At 37.4% G+C, this 27,469-nt stretch overlaps 1 protein-coding gene across 3 annotated transcripts in view; it reads right to left on the reverse strand.

The window, feature by feature from the left end:
• Exd2 (exonuclease 3'-5' domain containing 2) overlaps positions 1-27,469 on the reverse strand; it is a 51,835-nt gene that overhangs the window by 23,707 nt on the left and 659 nt on the right. Inside the window, exons 2-4 of one of the 3 annotated variants that reach the window (XM_026385183.2) lie at positions 20,500-20,606; positions 12,394-12,802; positions 2,177-2,433 (exon numbers count right to left, since the gene is read on the reverse strand). In XM_026385183.2, coding sequence (XP_026240968.2) covers positions 2,177-2,433; positions 12,394-12,756 — 620 coding nt within the window. In that variant the 5' untranslated portion in view covers positions 12,757-12,802; positions 20,500-20,606. The remainder of the gene's footprint in view (positions 1-2,176; positions 2,434-12,393; positions 12,803-20,499; positions 20,607-27,469) is intronic. The other 2 variants (XM_026385182.2, XM_026385184.2) reach the window with 2 other exon arrangements.

The following is a 27,469-nucleotide window of genomic DNA, read 5'->3' on the forward strand; positions in this document are numbered from 1 at the left end:
AGTTCCATCTAACTTCCTAGTTAGCTGAAAGAAATAACTACTTACCATAGTCAACAAAAGGAGCAATCTAACAGCTGTTAATACTGAGTTTGAGTCTTACCCCTAATATCAAATACACTATGTCAAAAATTTTAAGTTTATTACTAAAGTGCTCAATAAAAGTGTTTTTTAAAATTTTTTTTGTAGTTGTATATGGACACAATACCTTTACTTTATATATTCATCTTTATATGGTGCTGAGGATTGAACCATGGGCCTCACACGTAGAGTGCTAGGTAAGCATTCTACCACTGAGCTACAACCCCAGCCCCAATAAATAGTTTTTAAAATTCTGATGTCCTTAAAAGAAGGAAAGGTCTGATAAGTTTTATTCTTATTTCTGGAGAAATTCAAAATAATATTCAGCTTTGGCTAAATTCTTATTTTGACACTTGATCATTCTGTATTTAGTCAAAAAGAGAATTCAATGTACCTTCAATTTCTATGTGTTCATATAGTAAGAATAAATGCATAGAAAAAGATCTAAAAGGAAAATCAAGCAGCCGTAATGATGAAGAAAGTAACAGTTAAAATTTACATAGTACTGTACATGTCGAACACTAAGTTCTTTACAGAGTTTAACTGATTTAATCCTCACACCAGTCTTACAAGATGGAAACACTGCTATCTCTTATAGATAAAAGAAACTGAGGAACAGAGAAGTTAGTGCCTTGCCAAACTTCACAAAGCTAGTGAGTGGCAGCACTAGGACTCCCACACATAGTCTGCTCCCAAGTAACCTTTAGCTTCTATACATGGCACAGAATATGGGAAGCCTTAATAAAAGGTAGCTTTTGCTGTTATACTTAAAATATTTTTTACAGAATTTTCATTTTTACAGCAATATTTTAATGAAACAAAATGTATAGAAAAAAATGTATACTTACAAGAGATTTCTGCATATAAACCAAACTAAAAATTCATTTTTTAAAAATATATGTTTTTAAGTTATAGATGTACACAATACTTTTATTTTACTTTTATGTGGTGCTAAGGATCGAACTGTGTGCTTCACGCATGCTAAGTGAGTGCTCTACCACTGAGGGCTGGGGCTGGGGCTCAGTGGTAGAGCATGTGTAAGGTACCACAAATAAATTAATTAATAAATAAAATAAAGGTCCATCTACAATTTTTAAAATATTTTTTTAAAAATTCATTTTATACTAAAAAACTATGATAAGCACAGATTTTAATCAGGCCATCTCTGAAGCTTGTCAAATCCTCCCACCTTTTAGTGTCAGTATCACTTGAGGCAAGATGAGCTGTTTCAGCTCCTGTCATTATAAAGGAGGACTGGTACAAACACATGAGGAGGAAACATGACCCCTGGAAAAAACAAGTTGAAATAGAATTTCCATAGGAATAGAATTCTAAGGAAAAGGGAAATCACTCTTCCTCCCAGACAAGTGCTAGCTCTACCATAATTTTTAGCCTAAAACAAGGTTTGCAAACTCAAATGTTTATCAGGATGAGTCAGGGTTATAATGGGAATGGTAGAGACTCTGATAAATTTAAAAGAGCATGTTCATTAAAGGGGACAATCACTATCTGGCTTATTATTGCCCTCAAGAACTCTGGACTTATTTAAATTTTCAAGAAAAGCCAGAAATACTGATACTTACAATTAAATCTTCTGGATTTAAAATTGAATTTTCATGTGGGAAAAAAAAGCTACAGCCCTAATTTAGCCAGTTTGTAAATTTATAGTGATGCTTTACTAACATTTCATCAAAAAAAGACAAATTCATCAGGCATGGTGGCACACTCCTATAATCCCACCTACTCGAGAGGCTGAGGACGGCGGATCCCAAGTTTGAGGTCAGCCTGGGCAACTCAATGAGACCCTGTCTCAAAAAAATAAAAAGGCCTGTGGATATAGCTCAGTATTACAGTGTTTGCTTAGTATGCACAAGACCGTGGGTTCAAACACCAGCACCATACACAAAAATGACAAATTCTAGGTAACTAATGTGGTCTCGGAAGTTGAAATAATCTTATAAATTCAATATGCACTTCAGAATCCTCTGGGTTTCTAAAGAATTTCAAAGATTTCATTATCGATTTCTAATAATCTACAAATCTTGCTAAAATATTTGCCCCACAGCTGTGGATAGCCTAGCATTCATGTCAATCATACCTTTGCCGTATGGCCAGATAGCGGAGGTCCAGGCACCCCCGAACAATGAGGCCATAATCCTGCAGAAGTTTGCTGGCATCTTCTGAACATCCCACTCCAACTTTTAAAATGGTGCCATCTGCCAAAATGTCCAATAATGTTCTTGGTAGTGTTTTACCTCCACAGATCAGCTTGGGCAAGCGAACCAATACACACAGGCCACTTGGTGAGGCCATCTGTAAGAGTGACAGAGGACTAGCTTTGCCTTCCAGATTCACCTGCAACAGAGCAAGAAAGACCATGATCTGTGATTCATACCACTAAAGAGCAGTAAGCACAACATAAAACTGGGGGCAAGGGTGGGGTGGGGTAAGGCTAAGAGGCACATCTTAAACTTCCCAAAAAGAGAAGCCAACCAGATTTGGGGTTAAATCTAAGGAGAGTAAGTACTAACTAACACAATGGACACTGTAAAGCAGCAACCTAAATAAAGCTTCCTGGGGGCCCAACTGTAGCCCTGAAACATCAGCAGTCCATAAATAGTGGCCAGCTGACAAAGAGGCACTCTGGGACACACATTGGCAGAGTCCGACACAGTACTAGAAAAGAGGACTAAGAAGTAGAGTGCCAAATGACCATGTTCTCTTCATCATCCAGACTCTCTGACACACATACCAGCAACACCACTCACTTACCTTATCATCACACTCTCAGAAACCGATTTTTTTAAATAGGTAGGAAATACAGCTGTGTAAATAAGTGGTACCTGCCAATAAAACAAACCCTGGTGGCACAAAGTGCTTTCTCAGCATTTCTTATCTAAATGGTGGTCATAAAGATAAAAATGGATATTGAGCATTAAGTTAGGACATTTATCTTAAGAGATAAAAATAATTTCATGTATTAACCATATTTAGACCTTCATCTTTTGGGGGGTCATAGGTCAATTTGAAAAAATACTAAAAGCTAAAATGTTATCCCTAGAAAAATTTATATACAAAATTCACATATATTTTTAAGAGTTTAAAGATTCCCTAAAATTATCCATGGGATGTTGAGCATAGAGGTACAGTCCCATAATCCCAGCAACTCAGGAGGCTAAGACAGGAGGATCACATGTGTGAAGCCAGCCTCAGAAACTTAGAGAGATCCTGTCTCAAAATAAAAAATAAAAAATACAGCTCACTGGTAAAGGTCAAGCACCCTTGGGTTCAATCCCCAGTACCAAAAACAAAAAACAATCCATGGGCTCCAAAATGAGGTTCCCAATAAATTCCAATCCTTCTCATACTTCAGGAGAGGAAACTTAAGGCCTACAGGTGAAACAGTTTGACCAAATATGATGACTTAATAATAAAGCCAGGACTATAACCTAAATTTCCCAGTCTCTAGAGAAGTACTTCTCAAAGGACAGTGATTTTTCCCTCCAAAGGAAATTTGGTAATGTCTGGAGAAAATTTTGGCTGTCACATATGGGAGAAAGAAGTACACTGGGATCTAGTAGGTAGAGGCCAGAACGCTGCTAAACATCCCACACTGTACAGACTAGCCATTCACAACGAAAAATCACCTGCCCAAAATGTGAAAAATGGGGAGGTTGAAAGACCCTGTGCCAGGACAGTGTGGCTCTCTCACTGACACACTACCTATGTGCAAGGCATTGAACAGTGCTATCACAGCCATGGTTATGGAAGCAGGGTTCCTGATTTAGGAACATACAACCTCACAGGAGGTGCAGCAGACATTAGAAACACAAGCTGACAAACACAGAAAACGACACAGCAAATACCAAAGGAGTGATTCAAACAGTGTCACAAGTAATCAGCAGGAATATTTCATAGTTGAGCTAACCAAAGTCACAGAGAGAAACGAGCATCACAAAGAGCTGCTGTTAAAAATAAAATATTTGAGAGTCTTGGCCCTCAAATTCTACCCTAATGCTAAGTAAAACATGAGTTAATTCATACAAGCCTTAGAATTTCTTCTCAGGCACTGCTTTACAAATAAGTAGTAGTTTTATACCCTTAAAACAAACCATGCCAGTGTGATCTCTATGGTGTCTATCTCAGTCAAGATCCAAAAGACTTAGAAGAAATATGACTACTTCTGGGTGTGGTAGCACACAACTGTAGTCTCAGTGACTCGGGAGGCTGAAGAAGGAGGATCACAAGTTTAAGGTTAGCCTCAGCAATTTAGCAAGGCCCTAAACAACTTAATAAGACCCTATCTCAAAATAAAAAATAAAAAGGACTAAAGATGTGGCTCAGTGTGGGCTCAATCCCCAGTACCAAAAAACAAAACAAACAAACAAAAAGAGAACTGAATATTGGTTTTTGTTCTATACCAATCCATCTTGATGTGGCAAAACTGCCTTTTTCATTAATAAGCAGCTTTCTCCCTCTGTAATACAGGCTGAATATCCCTTATCCAAAAATCTTGACACCAGAAGTATTTTGGATTTAGATTTTTTTTTCAGATTTTGGAATATTTGCATATACAATGAAATATCTTGAGGATAAGACCCAAGTCTAAACATAAGATTCATTTATGTTTCATATATACTTTATATATACCACCTAAATGTAATTTTGTACAATATTATTAGCACAGCTGCATTTTGGCTATGACCTGTCACTTGAAGTCAGGTATGGACTTTCCACTTGTATCATGTCAGCACTCAAGAATTTTCAGATTTTGGAGCATTTTAGATTTTCAGATTAGGGATGCTCAATGTATATCTGCCCTGCCTTAGAAAAGACTATAGCTCTCCACTTCTAATATGTAGTACTGCTAATTTGGCATAAAACCCCCTGCAAATTCTTAAGGCTTGACCTTTGCACATCAGGTCCAATAAATAAAATATACAACTAAACACAAACATACATATGCCTGTTAAAAATATATTTATTTTTTAGTTGTAGTTGGACATAATATCTTTATATCACTTATTTATTTTTCTGTGGTGCTAAGGCTCAAACCCAGGGCCAATACATATGCCTTTTTAATAGTGCTTCTGTACTGTGTTGAAGATCCTATATATTTTAATCAGTTTACTCACTAGGCATCCAAATGTATAATTATGATTCCAATTTACATTGAATGCATAATTAGAAGTGTAATTTTTCTAGAAAGGCAATTTAGCTTAAAGAATAAGATGCCCAGTTTTTATTTCTCATATTTCCCCTTTTTCTTTATTTCATTAGTATCAATTAATCATGTGGTCTCTGGGGTTTTTAAAGATTATTTAACCCACATAAAAATGTTTGAGATATATACAATATACAGTCATATGCCATGTAATGTTTCAGTCAATAATATGGGTCACATATACAATGGTGGTCTCATATGTTTATAATGGAGCTGAAAAACTCCTGTCACGCAGTGATGGACATATAGCCATTGTAACATCACAGCACAAAGCATTACTCACATATTTGTGGTGATGCTGGTATAAAGAAACCTACAGAATGCCAGTCATAAAATAAAGCACACCCAACACAAAGATAAGATACATTTGAGGGAATGAATGTCTATTATCCTGATCTTATCATTGCACACTCTATTCAAGTATTGAGATATCACACTGTACTCCATAAATATGCAAAATTATGTAATATTTTAAAATAAAAATACATATTAAAAAGTTTAAAACATACCACTAAGTATAGTACATAATACTTGATAATAATAAATAAATAAGCCAAGTGTGTTGGTGCATACTTGTAATCCCAGTGACTCAAGAGGCTGAGGCAAGAGGATCACAAGTTTAAAGCCAGCCTTAGCAACTTAGCAAGATTCTGTCTAAACATAAAAAAGGCTGGGGATATAGCTCAGTGATAAAGCACCCCTGGGGTCAACCTCTTAATACTGCAAAAATACTACCACCAACAACAACATAATAACAAACAACTATATTACTAGTTTATATATATCACATTTTTATTATTTTAGACTGTACTCCTACTTATAAAAAAAGTTTACTGTAAGACGTATGTCATGTTACTCCAGTAGCAGCCTCATACAATCTCCTGTTTATGACATCTCTGGATTGCATCAAAAGGCCACAACAAGTGACTAACCATACCACAACTATAATGCTCACATAATGACAAAGTTGCTTAATGAGACATTTCTAGAATATATTATTTTCAATAAGTGGCACATGACTGTACATGTATATTTATTTATAAATCACATACATGTAATGTGGTACTACTGTATTATATACATATTTTGGACTGGAGATTGAACCCAGAGCCTCATGCATGTTAAGTATGTGTTTTATCACTGAGCTACACCCCTACTCCTGTATACACTATTAAATATACACAAAATGAGATGGGCATCATTATACCCTAGGTTAATGATTAATCATTATACCCTAGGATATGTGATTGCACATATGGTGTGATGCTACATTGTGTACAACCACAGAAATGTAAAGTTGTGCTGCAATTGTGTACAATGAAACAAAATGTATTCTGCTATCATATATACCTAATTAAAATAAATAAATTAATTAAAAATACACAAAAGTAATAATTTTAAATGAATTATGTTATCAGTCATTACAGATGAAATTTCTTAACACTCTTCTGTGTTTCAGTGATTCATTTAAAGAACATAGGGTTGGAGGACTTTCTTCCTGAGAGTCAAAGGATAATCCATTTTAGCTTCAGTAAAAACTGAGAGCTGTTTAGTCTCTGGCAAGGCCTAGGAGTCTTTAAATGACCCCATGATGGCAGCAGAGAGTAAAAAATGATATGGGACCATATTCTGGGCTGGCACAGGTTAACTAAGGAATATAGTCTGTGGAGTTAACAAATCAGTTAAATTTAGCCTGAGGCTTTTAGAAATAAGTTTTCCCTGTTCAAGTGTTCCTGTACAACCTGTGTGGCTGGAGAATAATATGAAAGGATGGGAAAAGAGTAAGGAGACAAAATCAGAAAAAAAAAAAAAAAGAGAGAGAATGTAACTAAGACATCTGAATTTTATTTTAAGCAGTTAGAAGGGTTTTAAACGGAGGACTGATGTGATCTGACTTGCTTGCTTTTTTTTTTTTTTTTTTTTTTTTTTTTGATGGTGGTCCTAGGAATCCAACCCAGGGTAACAGGCATACTAGGCAAGCACTCTACTACTGAGCTATACCCCAGCCCTGAATTCCTTTTTTTTTTTTTTTTTTTCCTTTTTGGTACCAGAGATTGAACTCAAGGGCACTCAGCCACTGAGCCACATCCCCAGCTCTTTTTAAAATTTTATTCAGAGACAAGGTCTACTGAGTTGCTTAGGACCTCACTAAATTGCTGAGGCTGGCTTTGAACTTGTAATCCTCCTGCTTCAGCCTCCAGATCCACTGGTATTATAGGTGTGCACCACCATGCCAGGCTAAAAGAGCATTTTGGTTACTCTTTGGAGAAGGATTGGAGATGCACAAGAGTCAAAGCAGGTAGGCCAGTCAGGAGGCTTCTGCAATAGTCTAGATGCAAGATACTTGAGGCTTTGGAAATAGCAGAAGAAATACAGAGAAGTAGATGAATTCAATATATATGCTGGAAATAGCATCAATAATACTTGTTAAGTGGGAAAGGGAGGGGTTATCCATAAGAAGAAAGAAGTGAACTTCAAGTAGGCCTGAGGCCTGGGCCTGCAGAAGGATGCTCTTGGGAAAATAACCTTTATTTAGCTCACTCTTTATTGCATCAATTATTTGCACCTGTTAGGCAGGGACATATGCAGTAAATCTCCAAAAACAATCAGGCAGGAGTCAGGAGCCAGAAAGGTACTTAGTAACATCTTCATCTCTACTTCCAAAGGCAAAAGGCAAATGGCTTCTAAAACATGGCAGGAGCCCCATTTTGTACAGATGATCTGTTCATAGCTACACCTTACCATGGGCAACTCAGGGGTATCTGGAAACTCATGCCTCCGTCTGGTAGCACGTTTTGTTAATTCCTGCTTTGGATAACCACTTCATATATTGAATTTTCATATATCTTGCCAAGAAATTTAACATACTATAAACCTTTATTAACAAACTATAGTATTGTCAGGAGCTGCCACATAGGAATAGAGCGCCCCTTAGCTTTGAGCGATGAGAATGTGGAGATGCAGCAAGCCAGCCGTGGGCTGTGTGTGTGAACTATAAGCACCGAGCATACAAAGTGGACTGAACCGATGTTGCCTCTCTGTTTAGGCGGGTGACAGATGTTTCTTTTTGCTGGATCTGCCTATGATCCCCACACAGCTCATGAGATGGGCGTGGCCTTCCTAGATGTCAGTCAACCTACTGATAGCAAGACATCAAGAAGCTAGACTCAACCTCCTGATCCCTTGCCTCATTTGAATGGCTTCTCCCCAATAAAAAGGTTCAGCATGTGCTCCCCACTCTCTTTCTTGCCTGTCTTGCCCCCTTGTGAGAGCTGTAGCTGAGGAGTGGTCACTAAACCCAAAGAAAAGGTACTTTCTGTGTCTGTGTGTCTTTATTTAGTGCCCAAATTCACTTGGAGTGACCCTGACCAGTTTACTCATGTGATGCAACACAGAATGTTAAAAAATTTAGCATACCATAACTGCCTATTTGTCTGATGTTCAATTATATCACCATTGGACAACTCTTATTTTTTTAATACTTATTTTTTAGCTGAATTGGACACAATGCCTTTATTTTATTTATTTATTTTTATGTGGTGCTGAGGATTGAACCCAGGGCCATGCACGTGCTAGGCGAGCGCTCTACCACTGAGCCACAACCCCAGCCCCACCGATGGACAATTCTTAAGAGGGGGGAAGAGTTCCCTGATTGTCCTTGATTGTACAGAAAAGTGGGAATAACACATTTAAGAAGAAAAATTCAGAGTTCTATTAGGAACATATTGAGGTGGTTTTTTTTGCTGTTATTTTTTTTGTAGTACTGTGGATTAAACCCAGGATTTCACATATGATAGGCAAATATTCTACCACTGAGGTACATCCCTACCCCTTTTTCAAATTTTTATTTTGAGATAGCATCTCCCTAAATTTCTCAGGCTGTTCTTGAACTTGTGATCCTCCTGTCTTGGCCTCTGGGAAGCTGGGATTACAAGTGTGCACCACTGTGCCTGGCAGGAGCCTGTTAAGTTTGAGATCACTATTAGACATTTAAGAGCAGATGTCAAGTAGATAGGTGGACATAAAAAATTGACATTCTATTTTTAAGACCAATTAACATATAAATGATATCTAAAGCTATAAAATTAGATAATAAGAACATGAAATATAAGGCATAAATTAGTGCCTGTTGATATATATATTTATACACACACACACACACACACACACACACACATATTTATTCTTTTGGGGCCTTCACATATTTAAAAACTTATGCCAGAATTTTTAAATTAGTAGAATTCATATTTTAAAAAATTCATATTCTAAATTTCTTTTTCAAGATTGGACAATCTGGCGATACTTGGCTTAAACAAAATAGCAGCTTCTTCATTCATGAGATATTAATTAGAATTCACCATAATGTCATCTCAACACTAAAGCTAGCTGTCCTCATATTTGTACACCACTGTTTCCCAGAATCCACTTCTCTATCAAAAGTAGGAAATTGGAAGATAGCCCAAGAAGTCCTCACGTGTAAAGAAAGAATGAGCTGGGTGTGGTACAGCATGCCTGTAAGCAACTTAATGAGACTCTTGTCTCAAAATAAAAAGGGACAGAGCTTCAGTGATACAGCATCCCTGGGATCAATCCCCAGTACTGTGGGGGAAAATTTTTTTTAAAAAAAGAGAGAAAGGTCTGGGGATGTAGCTCAGTGGTAAAGTGCCCTAGGTACAATTCTTGGTACCAAAATAAAAAAGGAAAAGAGAAAATGAGAAGGAACATATTTCTTTATGAATTTAAGGATAGCTGAAAATACCATCACTTTACATCATTCATTCACCTTACCCATTTGGACCTTATAAGCATCTGAGTTTTGTAATTCCTGGGGTAGATAAACAATCTGAGTTTCGTCAATATTTAGATGCTAAGTAGAAGGAAGATCAGAAAAGGAAAAAGAGGGGGAAAGGGTATAGCTCACTAGTAGAGCACCTGACTGGCATGCACATGGCCCAGGGTTTGACCCCATGGTGGCACACTGCTGTAATCCCAGCAATTTGGGAGGCTAAGGCAGGAGTATTGCCAAGAAAAATCAGAAAGCAGCAAAGAGCAGACAGGAGAGCACAAGTGTATGAAAGCCAAGCAGAAAAAGTCTTGTAAAGGAGTTGTGCAGATGCTTTTGAGAGTCCCAAGAAGTGTCCACTGGATTAAAAAGAAGTCTTCAATTTGATGAGTGTAACATTATGGAAGGATGTCGAATTAAAGTAGGCTAAAGAATAAATGTATACAACCAGAGATATAAAAAATTGGCTCTATATATGTAATAAGAATTGTAGGGGCTGGGGTTATGGCTCAGCGGTAGAGTGCTCGCTTCGCACATGCAAGGCCCTGGGTTCGATCCTCAGCACCACATATAAATAAATAAAATAAAGTTATTGTGTCCAATTACAACTACAAAAAATAAATATTTTTTTAAAAAAGAATTGTAATGCATTCTGCTGTCATATATAAATTTAAAAATTTACATTAAAAAAAGAAAAGGAAATTCTACTTGAAAAAGTAGAGGAAAAGAAATAATAGAGCAGAACTTGATGAAACAAAATACAAAGAAGATTAACAAAGTCAAAAGTTGTTTCTTTGAAAAGACTAAACTCGTGGAAGAAATAATCGAGAAAAGGAGAGGGGCTGGGGATGTGGCTCAAGTAGTAGCATGCTCGCCTGGCATGCGTGGGGCGCTGGGTTCAATCCTCAGCACCACATAAAATAAAGATGTTGTGTCCACCAAAAACTGAAAAATAAATATTAAAAAAAAAGAGAAAAGGAGAGAAGTGTGAATAGCAAAGTCACGAATGAAAAAGACTTCTTTATATTATTTATTAAACAGGAAAAAAATTGTCAGAGGATATTATGAACAAGCTTTTGCAAATAATTTAAACATTTGAAAGATATATTTCAATAAAAATAAATAATAAAATAAAAAATAATGACTAAAAATTATCAAAACTGAGATACTAGGGGGGCTGGGGATGTGGCTCAGTGGGAGACCCTGGGTTCGATTCTCAGCACCACATAAAAATAAATAAATAAAATAAAGGTTTAAAAAAAAAACTGAGATATTGGGGATGTGGACCAGTGGTAGAGTGCTTGCCTAGCATGCTCAAGGCCCCAGGTTCAATCCCCAGCACCACAAGCAAATAAACAACAACAAAAAAAAAACTTGCTAAAACTGACACATAAAAACCAGAAAATATGAACAGCTCATAATTTTAAAACTTCCTTTAAAAGAAAATTTCAGATGGCTTCACCAATAGACTCTAACTAAACATTTAAGGAAAAAATAATGTAGATCTTACACAAACTCTTCTAGAAAACAAAAAAAATAGGGAATACCTGTAACCTACTGTATAACATTTTGTTTTGTTTGCATAGATTTTTATCAAAGCCTTTTTTCATGAAGTTTTTATATTACAACAATCTGGGAAAGGAAGTCATCTGAAGGGAGACGTGACATCCAGCATGAGTTCAATATATACAAAAGTCAACAATAAATTGGACATGGTGGCACATGTCTGTAATCCCAGCAATTTGGGAGAATAAGGCAGGAGTATCGCCAAGTTTGAGACTAGCCTCAGCAACTTTGTTGGATGCTCAGCAACTTAGTGAGACCTTGTCTCAAAATAAAAAAATAAAAAGGACTGGGAATTGGAGATCAGTGTTAAAGTACCCCTGGGATCAATCGCCAGTAAAAAAACAAAAATATTGATTGCAACTAGTATTTAATGAGCACTTTCTATATGTTAAAACTATACTGAAGCCTTTGTACTGGATATAGGTATCATTATACCCTTATTACAGACAAATAAGTAAACTGAGACTCAGAGAAGCTAAGAAGCTAAGCAGCTTATTCGAGTTCACAGAATAATCAGTGAAAATGGAACTCATGAAGGTCCATCCAACTCCAGAATCCAAAATCATAAGTATTCCTCTATCCAGAGAAGAGCAGCAGCTTCATCTGCAAAAATCTACCCACAAGATGAGAACAAACTAATTCTCCATTCAGCCTTCCTACTTGACCAGCCAAAGCACCTAGTCAGAAAAACAGAACAGGTCTGTGTTTTGTTTTTTATTTAATTTTTTGCTTTTTAACTTACCCACTCACAGTCGATTCCAAGTACTGGAAATTCTTCTAACTCGCTCCTGAGCAAGGGCTCAATCTGATCCCACTCTGCCTCCTGAGACACTGTCACCACATCTGCATGGAGAATTCTCTCCTCCCAGGAGGCTCTGGGAACACCAGAGGGCAGCTGGTGCTCTTCTGAAGGGGGCTGCTCTCTCCTTGGTGTCACTTGCTCTTGCTGCTGCTGCTGCTGCTGCTGCTGCTGCTGCTCCTTCTCCTGGGTCACACCACTTGTCTTACTCCTGCGTCGCTGGATGCCTTTCCATAGGACAAATCCCCCCACAGCCACTCCCAGAAGGGTGGTCACTGTCAAAGCCACTAAATTCTGTCTAGACATCTTCAACTTTTTACGGTTTAGGAAAGCATTTTACTAATCACACAACCTGCAAAACAAACATCAAAAATATATTTACATACAGAATATAAACCCTATGTATAAACAAGTTTTCCCCTAAAAACTTCCACCTACAATCCTTACACCCACAAACTAAAACAACTGCTATCAATTTCCACATCAAACAATAGAATTTTTTTCATTTTTGTACTTTTTTATTCCATCTCTATCTTCATCCTTCCCACTAAAAACTCCCTAGCCCTCTGACAGATACCCAGGGTTCCCTTAATGATATAAAATCTTATTAATCAAAACAGAATAAGCTACACCTTCACCTTGGATTATTGATTTACTAGTAAATGAATTGATTAGTTAATGATTCTTTCTCAATGTGTTTGCAGCTTGGCGGGCCATGGTCACACAAGCTACTTGGAAGGCTAAGGCAAGGATCACAAGTTTGAGGCTAGCCTCCACAACTTAACAAGACCCTGCTCCAAAATAAAAATTAAAAGGGCTGAGGATGTACCTCAGTAGAAGAACATCCTGGGTTTAATCCCCAGTACCACACACACTGGAAAAAAAAAAAAAAGTGTTTGAACTTTAAGCCTTTAATCTCCTACCAGCTGAATAAAAATTTTGCTTCTCAATTAAAAAAAAAAAAAAAAAAAAACTTGGGGCTGGGGATGTGGCTCAAGCGGTAGCGCGCTCGCCTGGCATGCGTGCGGCCCGGGTTCGATCCTCAGCACCACAAACAAACAAAGATGTTGTGTCCGCCAAAAACTAAAAAATAAATATTAAAAAACTCTCTCTCTCTAAAAAAAAAAAAAAATCATCTATCAGTTGGTGGGGTGACTGTATTACTCTTCTGGCAGGTGTGGGCAGTACAGGCAGAGGAAATGGGCTTGAAAATACTTTTCTGTTGCTCCAGAAGTTTCTGTTGATCAGTAGTTCTCCAAAGAAATTGCCTCAGTTTCTATAAGGTAAGGCAGGGGCAGCACGAAAGGGGAAGAACAACAAGGGATGAAAAAAGAAAAAGGTGACACTTAGTTATTGTGATGATTTAGATATTAGGAGTTCCCCAAAAGCTCACGTGGAGACAGCGCAACAGTTTAGAAGTGAAATGATTAGACTGTGGGAGCCTTACCTAGATCAGTGCACTAATACCCCCAGGGATTAACTGGGTGGGGACTAGGCAGGTAGGGTGTGGCTGGAGGAGGTGAGTCTTTGGGGCATGCCTTCGGGTATGTATTTTGTCTTTGGTGAGAGAGAAGTTGTCTCTCCCAGCTTCTGGGTTGTCCTGTCTTGAGCTGCTTTCCTCCTCCCAGCCTTTCCACCATGATGTGCTGCCTTACCTCAGGCCCAGAGCAACAGAGCTGGCTGGCTATGGACTGAGACCTCTGAAACTACTAGACCCAAATAAACCTTTCCTCCTCTAAAATTGTTCTTGTCAGGTCTCCTGGCGTAAAACCTGACTAAAACAAATATCCAAGATTCCCAGAAGGAAGTTTCAAACAAATGCCACAAGACCAGGAAGGTTAATGAAGATAAAAGAAGCATACCACAAAATAGTCCCTTTGCCTTTATCTTAGCACATGTGGCTTTTACCATGTATCTTTTCTTTTCCTCATTTTTGATAAACAAATGAGTACACAGTGTTATTTCTATACTATTAAAAACAACAAGTTGGGCATGGTGGCACATATGGGAGGCTGAGGCAGGAGGATCTAAATTCAAGGCCTGCCTCAGTAATTTAGCGAGGCCCTGAGCAACTCAGCAAGACTCTGCCTCAAAATAAAAAATACAAAAGGGCCGGGATGTGGCTCAGTGGTTAAAAGCCCCTGGGTTCAAGCCCTGGTATGAAAAAAAAAAATCAGTAAGAGTGTGATAATAACTGGTCAGTGACCCTTGGCCTCAGTGGCAGGAAGAACACAGGGCAATAACCACTCAGCACACGCTGATGGATTCCTCGTGGGAAGAAGGCCCAGTGTAGTCAGATACTGTGCTAATCAAGATCACTCAGGGATCTGAATTTTACAAGGAATGTTACCACTTTTAAATATTAGCAATAAACTTACAGCTTCTATAAATATTGTGTCAGTCTAGCATGTTGCTGAGCAATCATGCGTGGGCTCTGGCCCCAAACCTCAACTGAGCAAAGACAGAGCAAATCTACAGCGCCCTGCCTAACTGCCATACCTTTTCTATGACTCAGGGTTTCCCAATGTGTCCTGTTTTTATCACTTTTTTTAAAGTTTCACAAACATTACTAAAATAATTTTATATTTACAATAACGTAGATTATACCTATGTCTATAGAGATATTCAGCTACTGGAATGGAAAAATGGCATCACAAAAATTATGACAATAAGAATAAAAAATGGTAATATACTAGCTATGCTGTTTTTAAAAACATTTACTTTGGTTTAGAAACTGTGCTAAGTACTTCGAATATACTTTTTCTAGTGCTTTTATTGAATAGGAAACAGGCTTAATGAGATTAAATAACTTGTATAAAGAGACATCTGTTTAAAAGAATTTTGAGTAGATATAAAAAGACTTTCCTTTCCCACTCTAAATAACACAAATGCTGGGGAAAAACAACTGAAAAGATAAAAAATTAATATGCAATTGAGCTGAGAGAGAGAGAAAAAAAGAAATCATCAGATATCAGAAATGGAAGTGGAAACCAGGTAGAGACCAGAACTCAGACCAGCCCTAGCACTGGAGGCAGAAGTCGAGGTCACAGGCCTAGGACACATTGGGAGCCAGAAGAGTGCTGCTCTGTCCAAGAACAGGGACCTGAAAAAGTTTGTCCACTATGGGGTAGGCAAGCCACCTGCCCCACAGGCTTAGAGTATAAACAGAGCACCACAAGAGAAGAGCCTGGAGCCATGCTGTGCAGAGACAGGGCCCAAGTTTACACTCCCCTAACAAAAGGAAACTCAAAGCCAAGAAAATGAATTAAGACTGATTCACAATTGGTGAACTCTGCTGTTAACTAGACAAAGTCGATTACAGAAGTATGGTCTACCTTATATATGTTTCTAGCAAGATTTCCATGGAAGACCTATTCCAAGACCAGTCCCTGGAAAAGGGCTTACAAATGAATCAAAACCAACAAGCTGGGAGCAGAGGGGCATGCCTATAATCCCAATGGTTTGGGAAGCTGAAGCAGGAGGATCAAAGCCAGCCCTAGGAATTTACCCAGGCACCAGGCAATTCAGTGAAACCCTGACTCTAAATAAAATACAAAAGAGAGCTAGGGATGTGGCTTGGTGGTTGAGTGCTCCTGGGTTCAATCCGTGGTACCCCCAAACAACAACAAAAGCCTCTAAAGCTAATAAAATGAGTTCATAGAGCCATCAAACAAAAGTTTCCATATCTGGGATCTGAAAGGGACTTTAGAGCAAGAATATTCACAGGTAATAAGGAAAATAATAGCTAAAACATGAATAAGAGAAAAAATTTAAAAGCAAAATTCTAGGTATGGAAATATTTTTTAAATTTTTAAATGTAATACTCAATGAACAAGTTACATACCAGATTAGACACACATAGAGAGTCATGAACTGAAGATAAGTCTTAGGATGTTACCCAGAATGCAGTGTGAAGAAATAAAGAGGGAGAACCACAATGGAGTAGAGGAATGGAGAATGGACAGAAATTCCAGTATCTAAGTAAGAAAGACTTAAAATATATGAGGGGGTCAGATTTAGAACAGTTTTCTGAGTCTCAAGATGGATAAATTAAATCTATCCACAAACAGACTTGTATCACAATGTTCACAGCATCTTCATTCATCATAGCCAAAAACTAGAAAAAGTCCAGGTGGTACATCTCTATATGGAAATACTACTCAACAACGAAAAGGTGTGAACTGACAAATGCGACATGGATGAATCTCAAATACCTTCAGGCTGTGTGAAAGGAACCAGATACACGATACATAAGCTCACATACTAGATAGATAGATAGATAGATAGATAGATAGATAGATAGATAGATAGATAGATAAGGCTCTGCTTACATAAAGTTCTAGAACAGCTAAACCTACCCTATGGGTTTAGCAGTAGATGCTCCTGGAGGAGAGAGGAGTACAGGGCAGAGACACTGCACCTGAGCTCTGAAGGACAAAAGGAAGCCCATCATCCAAAATCTCAGGAAGAACATTTCAGGCATGAGGGAACGTTCTGGAATGGTAGTAAAGTTCTATAGCTTGTAGGGGTTTGGAGTTATAGTTCTCAAGATTATTTTTGATTTTTTTCCTCTGCTGGACTGATTGTGGTCTTTCTCCCCAGAGTGCACACTCCATGACAGCAGAAACAACTGGCAATTTTTTAAAAAATATTTTTTCAGCAGTAGGTGGACACAATATCTTTATTTTATTTATTTTTATGTGGTGCTGAGGATCAAACCCAGTGCCTCACACGTGCAAGTGCTGGGAACAGAAGTGATAATACTCAATAAATCTTCATTAAGTAAATAAAACTCAATTTGAGGTAATATATTAATATGTTAATGATAAATGTCTAATTCAATCATTGGATTATAAGATTTTTTATTTTTTTTAATTTATTTATGACAGCAGAATACATTACAATTCTTATTACACATATAGAGCACAATTTTTCATATCTCTGGTTGTATACAAAGTATATCACACCAATTTGTGTCTTTGTACATGTTCTTTGGATAATAATCATCATCACATTCCACCATCATTTCTAACCCCATGCCCCCTCCCTTCCCCTCCAACCCCTCTGCCCTATCTAGAGTTCATCTATTCCTCCCATGCTCCCTCTCTCTATCCCACTATGAATCAGCCTCCTTATATCAAAGAAAACATTCAGCATTTGGGTTTTGGGGATCGGCTAATTTCACTTAACATTATCTTATCTAACTCTATCCATTTACCTGCAAATGCCACGGTTTTATTCTCTTTTATTGCTGAGTAATATTCCATTGTATATATATGCCACATTTTTTTATCCATTCATACATTGAAGGGCATCTAGGTTGGCTCCACAGTTCAGTAATTGTGAATTTTGCTGCTATAAACATTGATGTGGTTGTGTCCCTGGAGTATGCTGATTTTAAGTCCTTTGGGTATAGACCGCCAAGGAGAGGGATAGCTGTGTCAAATGGTGGTTCCATTCCCAGTTTTCCAAGAAATTTCCATACTGCTTTCCATATTGGCTGCACCAATTTGCAGCCCCACCAGCAGTGTATGTAAGATTGTTTATTCAAGAGAAAAAAGAGTTAATTTCCATTACTGAGCCTTATTGCTCTGAATAGGCATTATGATTCCATACTGAGCCGGGAGTGAGAAAACTGGAACCTTGCTGGGGGTTCCACGCCTTTCAGTGCGTCCCCAGCTCCTGAAGCAATCTACAGTCCTTATTTTAAATATTTTTTGTTTTATAATTAATTATTTTATATAATTTTATATTGTTTATATTTTATATATAAGCAAACAAACTATTTAACAATAGTTACATAAGAGTTGTAGGATTATGAACAATTTTTTTTCAAATTCTATATGTATCTAGAATTTTATAGTGGTATATATTCATACTTAGAAAAACAAAGTTTTTTTGTTAAGTGTTCTTTAAACATAGGCAATGTAAATATACCCACTTAATATGTAACTATATTTCTGGGATAAATCACATTTTAATTAAGTGACTATGTCAAAATTATTCATAAAGATGATAACAACATGGGTCCCAGAGTCAAAGAGCCTGGGTTCAAATCCAACCTCTGCCATTTGCTAACTATATGAACTTGTGCAATTTACTGAATTTTTTCTATATCTTAGTTTCCTCATTTGTGAAGTAGGAAAGATAGCATCTACTATGTAGGATTATTGTGAGGCTTAAGATTATCACTATAATTTACTAAGCATATTGGCTAGTTCATTAGAGTTCAATAAATGTTAGCTACTAATATGACTGCAGTTCTAGAAACCACAGAACTCCTACTAAAGGAAAAGAAAGAATCTTTGACTAAAACTTAGGAGTCAAGTACAGTTTCAATCCAATTAAAAATTTCTTTCCATAGTTATCTTGAAGGGCAAGACCATGACCTATCTCTGCTGAATACTTTCAATAAGAGTTCACCATCTGAAGAGGCAGTTTTCGTTAAAAAGTCACTGCAATCCTCAGCACCACGTATAAGTAAATAAAATAAAGGTATGAAAAAGAAAGGTTAAAAAAAAAAAAGTCATTGCATCTGTAAAAGCCACCTACACAGAAATTACTCTTCGATACTCAGCTGGTCTCTGAAATGACAAGAGTTTGCTCCCTCCTAAGAGCCTATCAAAGAGTGAAGACAGTTCTTAAGGCTGCCTTTAAGTTCTTCCTAACTTATAAACTTGAAGGCAAGGGCCTCTGGGTTTGTCAACATACCTCCTCCAATGTGGCACCCGAGTCTGTACTCAACACTTGAGAAATGGTCTAAATGAGGCAGATAACAATGATACTACTACTTCCCATTATCTGGGCCCTATATTTTATTAATAAGATATGAAATAACACATTTTTTAGTAACAGCAACATATTGTTAGGTCACCTATAAAGTTTATGGGAAACTAAAATTGAGTGATACAGAATCAATCCACATTTTATGTATTTCTAGTTTCTACTTTGCACTTAAATTCAATACTTTGTTTCTTCTTTACAAATGTTGTTTCAGCCAAACATTTCATCTGCTGACACCAGTTTGCAGCTTCACTATGCCTTCCCTCTCAAAAGATGATCTTATACACAAATGTGAAACTTTGTTTTCAAAGAAAATACCATCTTCTAACATGTTTTAATGCTGTTCATTTCTATATAGAGAGGTTTTGTTAGTTTTTGTTTTGTCTTTTCTAGCCAAATGACTCATTCAGTAAACATGTATACAGCACCTTAATAAGGCAAACTTGGTACTAGAGAGGATAAAGAGGGTTAAAAGGCACAGTCTGTCTTCAAAATATTTAGGATTTCACAAAAGAGAAATACATGTACTGAACAAGTTGCAGTTGGTGAGATAACACTAACAACTGAAGCATATAAAGCACAGGCAAGAACAACAAAGAAGGGCAGTAGTTTTTAAGGGACACTTACTAGAGAGATGATACCTGAGATTAGTGTTAAAAAGTGGGCAAGAGGGGCTGGGATTGTAGCTCAATGGGGGAGCACTTGCCTCACACTTGTGAGGCACTAGGTTCAATCCTCAGTACCATATAAAAACAAAATAAAGATATTGTGTCCATCTACAACTAAAAATATATTTTTTAAATGGGTAAGAGTCCTCCAGGTGCACAAATAAGAGATGTCCCTCCAGGCAGGGAACAAAATGTGCAAGAAAAATCAAAGCCAGAAGCATCATGGTTATAGGTAAAAGTGTAGAAAATTTAAGTTGTAGACTAAGCATAAAATACTCATTAAATTTTAAATACTACAAAAAATGTAAAAATATCCTATTGATAATTTCTATGTTGATTTTTTTATCCCAAGCATTGGGAATTGAATCTCAGGAGTTCCTTACCAGTGAGCGTCACTCCCAGCCCTTATTTTTTATTTTAAGACAGGGTCTCACTTAGTTGCCAAGGCCAGCCTTGAAGTTGTGATCCTCAGTCTCAGTCTCCCCAAGACACTGGGATTTCAGGCATGCACCACGATGGCCAGTATACGGGATCTTACATAACCCTACAGGATGAAGCTTTTTAGGTAATGGAAAGCCAATAAAAATAAAAGACTTACGAAGACAGTGGCTGGATCAAGCTAATATGTCAACACATGGTGGCAGTGTGGGTGCTAGATTGAAGAGAGGCAAAAACCAGAGCATGGAGAACAATGAAAAGACAATCCTAGAGCCAAGAGAAGAAGACCATATGAATCAGGGCAGAAGAAATCAGAATGAATAAGAACAACAGCTCCTAAACAAAGTGGTTACATCAGCATTCAGAATTATCTGGAAAAATAATAAGTCATCAACCAACTTTTAAAACTTCAAAAATAATTTAGAAATTTTGATGGATATGAAAGCAAAAGTTTACTGAACCCAGTATAAAAACGTGAAAAAAAATTTCATTCATAACAGCAAATATAAATATAAAGCAATAACCACACACACATATATACAATGCTGGATTGAACTCAACATGTACAGGCACTTTACATGTACATATACTCAGGCATATACTACAATGGCCTAAAGACATTGGCCCAATGGTCTAAGGACTCCCATTAGGCCCTGTCTCCAAAAGGGTCAACCATTTTCCAAAAGTACCACCCTAGAACTAAGCTTTTAACACGTGGATCTTTGGAAAACATGAAACATCCAAGCCATATTGTTATATAGGTATACTCAAAATAACATATAAGCTAGGTGCAAACTTAATTTTTGAAACCTTTTTTTTAAAAATTGAGGGCTGGGGTTGTAGCTCAGTGGTAGAACGCCTTCCTCATGTGACGCCCTGGGTTCGATCCTTAGCACCACATAAATATAAATAAATAAAATAAAGAATGGCAGCCATCAGAAATACAAATAATAATAAATGCTTTAGAGTATGTGGAGAAAAGAAACACTTATACTGTTGGTGCGATCGATCGTAAACTGCTACAACCACTATGGAAATCAGTACAAAGGTTCCTCAAAAGACTAGGAACAGAACCACCACATGACTCATACCACTCTTCATTTTTTATCCTAAAGAATTAAAGATAGTAGCTGGGCACAGTGGTGTACGCCTATAATTCCAGTGGCTTGGGAGGCTGAGGTAGGAGGATCATGAGTTCAAAGGCAGCCTAAGGGACTGGGGTGTGGCTCAGTGGTAGAGTGCTCACCTAGCATGCACAAGGCACTGGGTTCGATCCTTAGCACCACATAAATGTAAAATAAAGATATCGTGTCCACCTAAAACTTAAGAATAAATATTTTTTAAAAAAGCCAGCCCCAGCAAAAGTGAGGTGCTAAGCAACTCAGTGAGACCTTGCCCCTAAATAAAATACAAAATAGGGCTGGGGCCTGGTGGCTCAGTGGTTAAGTGTTCCCGAGCTCATCCCTGGTACCCGCCCCCCCCAAAAAATTAAAGACTATATACTATAGAATTATATGCATACCCATGTTTGACAATAGTCAAATTTTGGAATCAGTCTACGTGATCATGGGATATATATATTCAAGGGAGTTTGTTTTGTTTGTTTTGGTATTGAGGATTGAACCCAGGGATGTTTTACCACTAAGCTACATCCCCAGTCCTCTTTATTTTGAGACAGGATCTTGCTAAGTTGCCAAGGGTCTTGCTAAGTTGCCACGTTTGGCCTCGAATTTGCAATCCTCTTGCCTCAGCTCTTAACTAACCACCATACCCAACTACCCAATGGAGTTTTATTCAGCCATAAAGAGAAATGAGCTGGTTACAGTGGCCCACACCTGTAATCCCAGGAGCCTGGGGGGCTGAGGCAAGAGAATTGAGAGTTCAAAGCCAGCTTCAGAAACTTAGCAAGGTGCTCAGCAACTCAGTGAGACCCTGTCTCTAAATAAAATACAAAAAAAGGGCTGGGGATATGGCTCAGTGGTTGAGTGCCCCTCCCAGACAAAAAAGAATGAAATTATGTCATTTGCAGGAGAAACAGATAGAACTTGAGAGCATCATGTTAAGCAAAATAAGCCAAACTCAGAAAGTCTGAGGTCTTATGTTTTCTCTCATATGTGGAAGATAGAGTAAAAGATGGGGAAAAAAGGAAGTAGGGAATCTCATGAAAATGAGAAGGAAGACCTGTACAGCGAGGAAAAGAAAAGGGGAAATACTGGGGATATTAACCAAATGCTATTGTTATACTGTATGCACATATGAAAATGTAACAACAAATCCCATTATTATGTATAATTATAATGCATCAATAAAAATATGAGGGGAAAAGTTACCATATGACCCAGCAATTTCACTCCCAGATATATATATCCAAGGGAAATTAAAACATGCCACACTATAAAGTTCATAACAACATTATTTACAATAGCCCAAAAGTGGAAACACAAATGTCCATTAGCTGATGAAAGGATACATAAAATGCAGCGCATCTACATGTTATGGCTTGACTGTGTCATCCAAAAAGACACCTGTGAATGTGACCTTATTTGGAATCAGGGTCTTTCTAGATGTAATTAAATTAGAATGAGGTCATACTAGAGTAGAGTGGATTCTTAATCCAACATGACTGCTGTCCTATAGGAAGAGAAGAGACCCGGGGTCAAATGTGAAGACAGACATGCAGGAAAGAAGATTTGTGATGACAGAGGCAGAGACTGGAGTTACGCAACCACAAACCAAGGAAGGCCAAGGACTGCCAACAACCACAGGAGCTAGGAAGAGGCAAGGAAGGATGCTACCCCAGAGCCTGGGAGTGGTGCAGTCCCACGGACACCTTCATAATAACTTTCTAGCTTCCCGAACCGTGAAAGAATACATTTACACTGTCAGTCACTCAGTTTGTGTTGCTTTGTTACTACAGCCCTAGGAGACAAATACACCATCGGATGGAATTTTATTCAGCAATAAGACAGACTGAATCTTGAAAACATTAAATGGAAGAAGCTAGTCGCAAAAGACCACATCATCTTTTTTTTACACACCTTGTCTTATTCCCTTTATATAAATATCCAGATCTATACAGACAGAACAATGAGAAGTTGGCTAGAGCTAGGGCATCGGGGGAGCTGGGAATGGGGAGTGACTACAAATGGGTATAGGCTTCTTTGGGGGTAATAAAAATGTTCTACATTTAGATTGTACTGATGGTGTCACAACTCTGTGAATATACTAAAATTCAAAGAATTATACAGTTTGAGAATGAATTATATAACATATGAATTGCCTCTGAATAAAACCAAAAAAAAATATTTTGACAAGTTGATTCTAAAATTAATCTGTAAAGAAAACCAATAGCTGAAAACCTGTTTTTTAAAATATTGGAGTATGCCAGTAACTCAGTTAAGGCAGGAAAATCACAAGCTCAAGGTCAGTCCCTGTACTTAATGAAACCTTCAGCAACTTAGCAAGACTCTTGTCTCAAAAAAAAAATTTATATTTTTTTTGAGAATTTTTTAAAAATATTTATTTATTTATTTAAGTTTCCAGTGGACACATCTTTATTTTATTTTTATGTGATGCTGAGGATCAAACCCAGAGCCCCGCGCATGCCAGGCAAGCATATTACTGCTTGAGCCACATCCCAAGTCCTCAAAAATTTTTTTTAAAAAAGGACTGGAGGGCTGGAGATGTGGCTCAGCGGTAGCGCGCTCGCCTGGCATGCGTGCGGCCCGGGTTCGATCCTCAGCACCACATACCAACAAAGATGTTGTGTCCGCCGAGAACTAAAAAATAAATATTAAAAAAAAATTCTCTCTCTCTCTCCTCTCTCACTCTCTCTTTAAAAAAAAAAAATTAAAGCAAGCTTATTATTAAAAAAAAAAAAAAAAAAAAAAAGGACTGGAGATGTATTTAGTGGTAAAGTGCCTCTGGGTTTAAACCCCAGAGAGAGCATGGAAGCTGACAAATTATGTGATTTCCAGTAAAATAATCACTTGGGAGTATTTACTAGCTTGAAAATATAACATACGGTTCACTATAGGATGTGATGGTTTTGGGGTCCAGCAATACAGAAAATTAGTTCACAGAACAGAGTCAAAAAACAGATCTTATAAGAGGTTTTGAGGGGCAAGGGGGAGGGAAAAAAAAGGGGAGAGAATTGAACAACAGCAGAGGAGGTAGAGAGGGAAGATGGGAGGGGAGGGGAGGGGAGGGGGGATAGTAGGGGATAGGAAAGGTAGCAGAATACAACAGTCACTAATATGCCATCATGTAAAAATGTGAGTATGTAACAGATGTGATTCTGCAATCTGTATTTGGGGTAAAAATGGGAGTTCAAAACCCAATTGAGTCAAATGTATGAAAGATGATATATCATGAGCTCTGTACTGTTTTGAACAATCAATAAAAAAAAAACAGATCTTGTTTGTGTGAGATATCAGTATACAATAAATATGGCATTTCAGATTAACAGCTTAAGAGTGGATGATATACAAAGTGACACTATTTAGAAAATAATAATTATACACATGCATACACACATGCATACACCAATTCTAGAGAAATTAAAGAAAACCTCAAAAATATCCTATAACTATTTTTTCTCCAATAAATTGTATAAAGACAATTTATTGGAGAAAAAATAATAGTTATAGGAGAAAACCCTGCTCTGTCTTACAATAGAGTAGGATATTTTAACCTCAGCAAAACTGACATTTTAAGTTGAAAATTTTCTGCATTGGGGAGCACTGTCCTGTGCATTGTGGGATGTAGAGCAGCATCCCTGACTTCCACTCATCAGGTGATAATAACAGCAACCCTTCAGCTGAACAACCAAAAAATGTCTCCAGACATCACTAGTGGGTCCATAAGGCAACAAACCCTCTCCCTTTCTGAGAACCACCGGGGTAAGAAATGATGTGTGTGTGGGGGGGGGGGGCGGGGTGTTGGGATTGTGGTTCAGTGGTAGAGCGCTCGCCTAGCACAGGCAGGACCCGGGTTCGATCCTCAGCACCACATAAAAAATAAATAAAGGCATTGTGTTGTGCATCTACATCTAAATAAAATTTAAAAAAAGGGCTGGGGATATGGCTACATCTACACCTAAAATAAAATAATATAAAATAAAATATAAAAAAAATACATCCTTAATTAAAAAAAAAAAAAGAAAGAAAGAAATGATAGCCACAAAGCACAAACACACACAGAAAAGACTGGTTCATGTAAACATTAAATGCAAAGCTTTGTTTCAACAGGATGCCTTAAAGTTAAGGGACAAGGAACAACTTTTGAAAGTATTAAGTTGGGAGTAAATATTTAAAACACACATAAATGACAAAAGATTAAAATCCAGTACAACAAGAAAAAGTCAATCCACCAGAAAAAATTTCTCAAGAGAGGAATTATAAACGGCTGACTGTGAAAAGATTCTGAATCTCAACAGGAATTAGGGGAATACAAACTACAATAGCAATAAGAGATCATTTTGCATCCATCAGATGGCAAAAAAAAAAAAAGACATCAAATATTTAAAAGAGCCTGTGTGAAATTGGTATTACTATACACTATGGTAGGTAGTTTGGCATTATTAAACATCCACCCCCTCCTATCCAGCAATTCCATCTAAGTGAAACCATCCTTGAGAAATGCTCATCTGGGCACACAGAGACATGTGGACTGATGTTCTTTGCACACCATGGGTCCAACAGTGAAAAACTGGAAACAACCTACGGGAATTTCACACACTCTGCAATGTTAAAGTACTATGGAACTTAGCAAAAAGAATGAATAGGTTGAGGGGCTGGAGCTGGGGCTCAGCAGTAGCACACTTGCCTGGAATGTTTGTGAGGTACTAGGTTCAATTCTCAGAACTGCATATCAATAAATTAGTAAAATAAAGGTCTATCAACAACTAAAGAAAGTTTTTTTAAAAAAAAAATGAATAGATTGATCTCTATAGTGACAAGAAGTATTTTAAGACCCATTTTTTTAAAAAATTGTTTTAGTTATCAATGGTCCTTTTTTAAAAAAAATTATTATTTATATGTGGTGCTGAGAATTAAACCCAGTGCCTCACACATACTAGGCAAAGCTCTCTACCACTGAGCCATAACCCCAGCCCTCAAGAACCATTCTTAAGCACAAAACATCAAGTTGCAGAATACGGACAATATGCTATATTTGTGAAAAAAAAATACACATTTGTAAAAGATTTAACACGAAATCTTACACACACTAGTCAATAAACATAAAGAAAAAGAAATTTAAAAAAAAATACAACCCAAAGTGATAATAGTTCTTACTTTTGGGTAAAGGGCTAGTAAAGAAAAAAAGATAATAGAAAAAATAGGACTGGGGTTGTAGTTCAGTGGCAGAGTGCTTGCCTAGCACTTGTGAAGCACTGGGTTCGATCCTGAGCACCACATTAAAATAAATAAATAAAATAAAGGCACTGTGTCCATCGACAACTAAGAAAAAAAGAAAAGAAAAGAAACAGAAAAAATATATAGAGATGACCTGTCTTGTTTAAATTTTTTTTTCCGGGGCTGGGGCTGTAGCAGAGCGCTTGCCTAGCAAGCGTGAGGCACTGGGTTGGATCTGCAGCACCACATAAAAATAAAGGCATTCTGTCCATCTATAGCTACAGGGAAAAAAAAAAAAAAAAAAAAAAACTACTGGAGAGGCTGAGACCTGAAGATCCCAAGTTCAAAGTCAGCATGAACAACTTGTCGAGACCCTGTCTCAAAATAAAAAATTAAAAAAAGGTTGGGGATGTAGCTCAGTGGTGAAGTGCCCTGGGTTCAATCCCCAGTACGGACAGAAAGACAGAAAAACCTATAGACAACAATTTTCCATGATTTTTTTTTTTTTGCACAAGATTGAATGCTTATAGTACAATGAATGTCTTAAAAGATACATTTTTTAGAACAATTTAAACGAGACCAAATTTAAACATTCCTCCCCGCTATTAAACCGCTTTTCTCCCCACTTTCTAATCCAGATAATGAACACAACCTTTCGGAGCTGGGGACGTAGCTCAGCGGCAGGGCGCTTGCCTAGCATTTGTGAGGCCCTGGGTTCAATCCCCAGCACCACAAAAACGACCATACAGCAAAAAAAGAATAAACAAAGACCTT

The sequence above is a fragment of the Urocitellus parryii genome, chromosome 6, assembly GCF_045843805.1.
Source record: "Urocitellus parryii isolate mUroPar1 chromosome 6, mUroPar1.hap1, whole genome shotgun sequence".
Taxonomy (NCBI): Eukaryota; Metazoa; Chordata; class Mammalia; order Rodentia; family Sciuridae; genus Urocitellus; species Urocitellus parryii.